Here is a 7861-nt window from a genome sequence, read left to right on the forward strand (position 1 = left end):
ATGCTGGGGAACTGCAGCTTCGCGAATGGCAGCCAGCTTCTGGGCAACGGCAGAGCGGGCCTGGGGGCGCCCGAGCCGCATGTGGGCGCTCTGGTTGGGGGCGTCCTGCTCATGGCGGCCGTGCTGGCTGGCAATGCGCTCGTGTGCGTGAGCGTGGCGGCGGAGCGCGCCCTGCAGACCCCCACCAACTTCTTCATCGTGAGCCTGGCCGCAGCCGACCTGCTGTTGGCTCTTCTGGTACTTCCTCTCTTCGTGTACTCCGAGGTGAGGTGAGCCCGGACCCAGGACGCCCCCCTGGCTGGCTCTGTCCTTTGAACCTGCCTCCTAGACCCGCACCCTGCCCCTTTTACAATGAGAGCCTCTCTCCTCTATTGGACCTCCCCCTCCCCCCGATTCTGACTCGGCACCTTCCCCACCTTGGCTAAAGGACATCACTTCCCAACCACCCCCGAGTGCGTTGTTGCCCCATTCATTGTCTGTTCTTTGGACCTTCTACTCAAATTCTCCAGACTCGGAATCCTGCCCGCCTCTCCCCACCCCCTCCTGGGATCCCTCTAGAAACCCTTAGCCTAGTATATTTCTTGCCGCATGATCCCTGCCTCTCATTCCTTAGATCCCCTACCTTGCTACCTTATTCGTGTCTGTCCCATCCTTCCCCTAACCGTCTTTCACTAACTCTTTTCACACATATTTAATATCTTGAAACCTTGAACCTGGTACTGTCCTGCCCTCTGACTATCCCCACCCCCTCCATAGTCCTCTGGACGAGTATACTAGGCCTGGTTTCTTGAGTGTGAGGAGGGGAAGGAGGATGACAAGATATAGCAATAGACTGAGGAAGGCAAGAGAGAGAGAAAAGAGACGGATATACCAACTGAGATGTCAGGAGCCGCAGAGGCGGGATGAGAGATAGAGGGAGAGGAAGGGAGGGGAAGAGAGGAATGATGGAGAGGAGAGACAAAGAGACAGATACAAAGATGTCAAGAGAAACCGAAGAGCAATGGAGGGAGAGGAAGGATGGGGAGGAGAGTGAGGGAGAAGGTGATGATGGAGAGAGAGAGAGAGAGAGAGAGAGAGAGAGAGAGAGAGAGAGAGAGAGAGAGAGATTTGCTTAGAGACTTCAAGACATTCCTTCGATGCTAATCTGCTTTGTCAGTTCAAATCTGAGCAACCGAAGGACTTCTTGTCTTGCTCTGCCCAAAGAGCAATGTTGGGGGTCTCAAAGAAGGTGTTTGAGAGAACTGTTTTCTCCCTGCTGTAGTTGTTCCTGTGAAACTAATTGAACCAAAAGGTCCAAGAATTTCTTATTTGGCCTTTCTTCCTATTCACCTTACCCATTTCTAGCCCATTGAGATTTTTGGATCCTGATTGGCTAGCCTACATTATCCAATGAGTCCGTTGACCTTCCTAACTCTAAATAATCTGCACGTTGGATAAGCAAATCATCCCTGTTTTTAATCCTAGTTCACTGATAAAAACAGCACTGGCTCCTAGACCGATCCCTAGGCACCTCACTGGAAACGTCCTTCTGAGGTGATATAGATGCCATGAAGGAGTACTCTTTGGGTATGACAATTCAGTAGCGCCAGATCCATCTGCTTCCATCTGGCTCGTGTCTCTTCATCTTGTCTCCCATTTTTCTCCCTAATTCAATCTCAATGCCTTTTAATCAAAATCTGTTCAGTGAAGTGCGTGGGGATAGTCTAGCCCCCTTTGACCCTCACCTTGTAGACTCGAGGCACCAAAGAATGGGAGGTTCAGGCAAAGGATTTCTTCCAGCCCCCCACTCCTTGCGTCCCTAGCATTCCTTCTTTTGTTTCTTCCCCAAGGAGTGAGCAACACAAGGTTCCCAATGCAACTTTACAGGTAAAGGCAGGCTCTTTATAAATCCAAAATCAACTTATACTATTCATCTGTCTGGAGGTAGGGGATAAACTGGGTTACCTCTGGAGGACCTGAGGTGCTGCAGGAGCATGTCCAGGGATGAAGACAAGGTCTGGGAGAGGGGCTGAGGTCAGTAGTCCTAGGATGGGTAGAAAGGAAGGAGATTCCAGTTTTCAGAAATGTGGTGCAATGTAATAGAGACAGGGGCAAGGATGCCAGGAGAGGACATGAGTACTGTGACTTTTCTCCTGCTCTGGGAGGGGGAAGGTTGAGGCTCCAGAGGACAATAGAGAGGAAACAACCAAGGAGAGACAAAAACAGGTGAAGAATGGGTGAGCAGAGCTGAAGGATGAGGGATAGTGTAGGCATAGCTGCTCCCAACACCTCCTCTTTTGATTTTAAGGTGGGTGGAGGCGAAGAGGATGAAAAGGAGCTGAACAGGCCCTTGCCATAAATCCCTTGATAGGCCTTCCAGACATAAGGAAGGTCGAGGCCTCCCAGCCCAAGCAGGCTCTGGGGTCAATCTCTGATTACTCCCACCCAGGTGGCTCTCAACCTATTGTCCACTGTGGTCATTAGGCTTGTGTCATGAGACCTGGGGAGTGAAGGCAGCCCGCTTTCCCAATATCATTATTCCCATGGAGGGGGGCTAGAGGGTTAATTTCTGTGCTCTGGTTGGGGACTCATTGCCTCACCCCAAACATTGGCACAGCTGCTTCTGCTGCTTCTGAAGGAATAAGGGAGTGGGGCATGTGTATGTGTGTGGGGGGTGGGGTCCCGTGAGACCACGTTTTCTCAAGTTATTCTAGGGTCTTTCTGTGAATGTATCCTCACAGGTGGTGTGAAGGACAGACTGGGTGAAGGGTCGGGGGTGAGGACAGGCTAATCCAGGGAGGGTGGGGTCACTGAATTCTGACATCTAAGCCTCTAATCTCCTGCAGTGTGGATAGAGAAGGGGGAGCCAATATTTCACTTTTGGGGGTGTCAGGTAGAACATTGTTGAGGCTCCCAAGATTTACAGCTAAGAGAAGACTTTTCAGGCACCTGGATTCTGTCAGGAATTTCTAGAACTAGAGACAATGGAGGATCTGAGGGACCTTAGAGATCATTTGGTTCAAAGGATCCAGGGAGTCAGAGAAAGGGGGGATGAAGAAGGTCCTAGAGAATTCCTGGAAGAGGAAGAAGGTGCCCACCTATTTGGCCCAGTGGCCAAACCCAGGGACCAGAACCCAGGTCTCTGGATTCAAAATCTAAGGCTCATTCTACTATGCAAAGCCACTGAATGGCACCCCAAATAACAGTGGGCTCCATGCCAAGGTATAAGAGAAGGAAGGGACCTGACCAGCCCTTTCCCACATTCCCAGACATCTGCTCCCCAGGAAGTCTCCCTCCCTGAGAAACAGTGAACGGAGATGGCCAAGAAGACAGCAAGAATTCTGAGGCGGGAGGAGGGGGTGGGGAGGGAGCAGGGGGGAGGGAGCTGGGGGGGGGAGGGAGCAGGGAGAAGGGAGGAGGATTTTCCAAATGGAACCAAACTTTTCTTCTCCTGAGCAGGCTGGAGTAGGCAAAGCTTATTTTGGCCAAATTTACACCCCCATCTGGGTCCATGGTGCTCTGAGCTGGCCTGTGCTCTGGGGATGGAGAGACGTGAGGGCATAGGGGTGTAGGCTCACAGCTTCTATCTCTCTGTCCCGGGACCAGGTGTGTGTGTGTGGGGGGGAGTGTCAGGGACTGAGACAGAGACAGAGACCTCTGTCCATCTGTCCCAGTACTAGGTGTGTGTGTGTGTGTGGGGGGGTGTCAGGGGCTGAGACAGGGACCTCAGACCTCTGTCCATCTGTCCCAGTACTAGGTGTGTGTGTGGGGGGGGGGTGTCAGGGGCTGAGACAGGGACCTCAGACCTCTGTCCATCTGTCCCAGTACTAGGTGTGTGTGTGTGGGGGGGGGGTGTCAGGGGCTGAGACAGGGACCTCAGACCTCTGTCCATCTGTCCCAGTACCAGGTGTGTGTGTGGGGGGGTTGGGGGGTGTCAGGGGCTGAGACAGAGACAGAGACCTCTGTCCATCTGTCCCAGTACTAGGTGTGTGTGGAAAGGGGGGCGGGGGTGTCAGGAGCTGAGACAGAGACAGAGACCTCTGTCCATCTGTCCCAGTACTAGGTGTGTGTGTGTGGGGGGGTGTCAGGGGCTGAGACAGGGACCTCGGACCTCCGTCCATCTGTCCCAGTTTCAGGGCGGCGTATGGGCTCTAAGCAGTGCTGTGTGTGACGCTCTCATGACTATGGACGTGATGCTCTGCACAGCCTCCATCTTCAACCTCTGCGCCATCAGCGTGGACAGGTGGGACTCCTCAGCCTCTCTCCCCCCAGCCGGGTAGTCCCTGGGCCTCTCCCCAGCCCCCCTTCCCCCCTCTTTCTTTCCTGAGTCTGACACCTAGCAGATACTCATACAATGCCTGGACGCTAAGTCCCCAAACCCGTTCTCCCTAACGCTCACTTTGGAGGACCTGTTTCCCTCAAGCCCGGGCAAGCATTCGGGGTAGTCTGGCTCCACCAAGTTATGGGCAGCTTCCCAGGCCCCAGTCCGCAGCTCCCGGCCCCTTCCGGGGAGGGCAGGGGTCTCTCCTAGCTCCCTCCCAGCTCCCTGGTCTCCTTCCAGGTTCATCGCGGTCTCTGTGCCGCTGAGCTACAGTCGGCAGCAGATGGGGAGGCGGCAGCTGGTGCTGATTGGCACAGTATGGGGGCTGTCCTTTGCAGTGGCCTCGCCAGTGCTGTTCGGCCTCAACGCTGTGCCTGGCCGGGACCCCGCCGTGTGCCAGCTGGAGAGTCGGAATTACATCGTCTATTCGTCGGTCTGCTCCTTCTTCCTGCCCTGCCCGCTCATGCTCATTCTCTACTGCGCTATGTTCCGACGCCTTCGGACCTGGGAAGAGGCGCGGAGGGCCAAACTCCGCCGGAGCATGTGCCCGGGGGCTGCCCGCAAGTTCAGCCGGCCACCGCAGCCTTGGCCTCGCCGGCGCTTTCCGGGGCCTGAAGTAGAGGGCCCAGGCCCCGCTGGTTACTGGTCCCATGGCCCCATCCAGACCGTGTCCTACCCGCCCCAGCCCCCGCCCCCGCCCCAGCCGCTACCAGCAGCGCTGCCCGCCGCTGGACCCCCAAGGAAACGAGCCAAGATTACTGGCCGGGAGCGGAAGGCCATGAGAGTGCTGCCCGTGGTTGTCGGTGGGTGTCCCACAGGGCGGGTGGGGGGCTCCGCGGGAGGGGGAAGAAGGGAAGGGAGCCCCGCCTGAGCTGGGAGTGAAGCGCGGGTCCCAGAGGTCAGGGCTGGCCTCACGGGAGACCCCTGCCCCGCAGGTGCGTTTCTCGTGTGCTGGACGCCCTTCTTTGTGGTCCACGTGACTCGGGCGCTGTGCCCAGCCTGCCCCATGCCCCGGAGGCTGGTCAGCATCGTCACCTGGCTGGGCTACGTGAACAGCGCCCTGAACCCCGTCATCTACACTATTTTCAATACGGAGTTTAGGAGTTTCTTTCGCCGAGTGCTCAGGCTCCTTTGCTAGATCCCTGGGTGAGGGCAGAGGCGGAGCCCAGGCCGCGCCCCTCCAGGGTGCCCTAGTGCCTGAAGGCCAGCTAGCCTGGTTTACTTCAGAGGCACACAGGCTGGAAGGAGGTGGTTCTCTGGGGGGAGGGGGACATGGCTGGCCGAAAGATGAGTCTGGCGACCTGATGCTGAGGCTCTCAAGAAGCCCCGTATGGCTCCTTGTCAAATAGCCTCCTCCCTAGTTGGGTGGAGCGGGAGTCGTTGGAGGTGTTCTGAGCACGCGCACTTCCCTGGCCTCAGAAGCCATGTGGAGTGGGCGGGGAGGGAAGGGCTTCCTCCTGAGCCCCTGGGTGCTGACAGGGCTTGAGGTGGGTTTAGAGTTATTTATATCCTGGTTGACGGAGCTGTCCCAGCCTGCCCACTGCCCACCCACCTTTCACAAATTCCTCCCTCTCCAGGGCTGGGCCTCACAGTCCAGCAAATCCAAGGTTTCTTACTGGCCCGAAGAAGAAATGGGCAGTAAGACCTGGAGGCCCTGGCTCTGGCCACAGACTGGGCCCTTCACCCTTGACCTTTGGGGAATCCTGGGAAAGTTTCAAGGGGGCAGGGGTGGGGGCTGTTTGTACATGAAGGGTTGATAGGGGAACCGTAAGCCCAATGAAATGGCCTCTCTACCTGCACATCTGGGAATCACTTCCGAATCAAGGTCCCTCTCTGGCTTCCCTGAAAGGCTGGTATGTTCAACCTGTCCCAGCTGCCTCCAGCACTCCCAGCTGTCCCTGTGTGCTCACTTAGACCAAGCCTGACTTGTGTGAGGCAGCCTTCCCATCTGGCCTTGGCTCTCTGCCTGCCTGCTGGTTTGCCGGTCTGCTGGTTTTGGGGACCTATTCAGTGCTAATCAGCAAGGACACTGGGTACAAGTCATCCCACCACACCCTCTGGACAGGACTGTGATAATGGGAGTATAATGGGAGAAGGTCTCTGCCTAACGGGATCATTCTTAGTGCTGTTAAAGATGAGAGCTCTCTGAGATCCAGAGGCTATCTAACACAAGGAGTGCCAAGCTCCTCTCTCCCTTGTGTTTGGAAGTGACTCAGTATCCCACAATAATGGTAACTAAATCAAGGTGTCAAATTCTCTGCCGAGCTTTGTAAAGTTATGGACTGTGAAGTGGAGTGATCAAGGCACAGTGGCAAGGACTTGAGATGCTGTGAAAATATTCTGCTGGGGAGGGAGGAGCTCTCATCTTCAGCATCAGCCTCCCCTCAGATCCCTGCTCAAACAAGCCAGATGTGCCCCTGCTCCGGCAGGCAACTCCCACACAATCATGGTCATGCCAACCAGCTTGGACCCCCTGGAGCAACTGTACAACTGGGTTGTCCTGCTTTATCAGAGGACTGTGGAGACTCACACTCTGGATGTCTAGCAGCAGCAAGGCAGCAGGGTAGAAGCCATGGGTTACTGACCATGGACATAGCAAATACCCCATTGTAAGAAAGCTGCCTGCATCACTGGTGGTTCATCTTTCCCATGTCCTGTTTCAGATACAAAATGTAGTCAATAATCCGAGGACCAGAGTGTAGACAAATATTCACGTGGCCTCTGTTGAGGCTCTGAAGTGAGAAGCCAGCCCACTACCTTCTGTAGGGTCTAAACATCCAGTTTAGAAAGCTGACCCATCTAAATTGAGCACTGAGCTCTATTCACCCCAGGGACTGGAGCCAGGTCACTCCCACCTGCAGCCAGAACCGGCCACTTCCAAATGAAAGGAAGAGACTTTCCAGGGTTGGAAAGAAAGCTCCTGATAGTCCCGAGTGTCCCCTTTAGCACTACCCAGGCAAACAACGCCTATTTGCCAGCCCATCCACACTTGTACACCCACTAGTGACAAAGAGATGTGCCTTTGCTGGCAGGGAATGCCAGGAGTTGGAGACACTGGGGGGCAGGGAGTGAGGGTGAGGGTAGGGTGTTGATTGGTCATTATGCAACATAATGAGATGCTCCAGGTGCACACACATGGCCCATCAGCAGGTTAGAGCCAGTGACTACCTCCTTGGATCTCTCAGCAGCCTCTTCACAGTACAGCCAGAGCCCATTCAGGTGTCCCTATTGTTAGCTTTCCCCAGGTCTCCAGATGTTGCCGGGATCCCAAGGCAACATCTCAGCCACTTGGGTTGGCAAGTGGCAAGACTAGCTACCAATCAGGATTGCAGCTAGTGGCCACCAAACAGCAGGGGATGAGGTTTAAGGCTTCATCAGAGAAAGTTAACAGGAAGTGCTGCTGCTCTCAAGCCTCTCTGTTCTGGGCAAGGAAGTGATGAAACCTTTGCCCACCTTTGCCCATCCCATGAAGGGCCAGGGGAAGAGTCTTGGTGATTTCTCAATAGGTCAAGGGCAGCTACTAGCAAAGGGGAGGGGGTACCTTTTGTCCAGGAAAGTCTT

At 55.2% G+C, this 7861-nt stretch overlaps 1 protein-coding gene across 1 annotated transcript; it reads left to right on the forward strand.

Annotated features, from left to right (window-relative positions):
• On the forward strand, positions 1-7861 carry DRD4 (dopamine receptor D4). Its single transcript, XM_043970537.1, has 4 exons — positions 1-264; positions 4110-4222; positions 4541-5103; positions 5236-7861. Exons 1-4 carry the CDS (start codon positions 1-3, stop codon positions 5436-5438), a joined length of 1143 nt encoding a protein of 380 aa, XP_043826472.1. The 3' UTR covers positions 5439-7861.

Source organism: Dromiciops gliroides, chromosome 6 (assembly GCF_019393635.1).
Source record: "Dromiciops gliroides isolate mDroGli1 chromosome 6, mDroGli1.pri, whole genome shotgun sequence".
Classification (NCBI taxonomy): domain Eukaryota; kingdom Metazoa; phylum Chordata; class Mammalia; order Microbiotheria; family Microbiotheriidae; genus Dromiciops; species Dromiciops gliroides.

Coding starts and splice junctions, on each gene's coding strand:
- DRD4 (XM_043970537.1), top strand. CDS start 1: ATGCTGGGGAACTGCAGCTTCGCGAATGGCAGCCAGCTTCTGGGCAAC. Junction 4,223..4,540: donor TGCGCCATCAGCGTGGACAG/GTGGGACTCCTC, acceptor GTCTCCTTCCAG/GTTCATCGCGGTCTCTGTGC. Junction 5,104..5,235: donor AGTGCTGCCCGTGGTTGTCG/GTGGGTGTCCCA, acceptor CCTGCCCCGCAG/GTGCGTTTCTCGTGTGCTGG.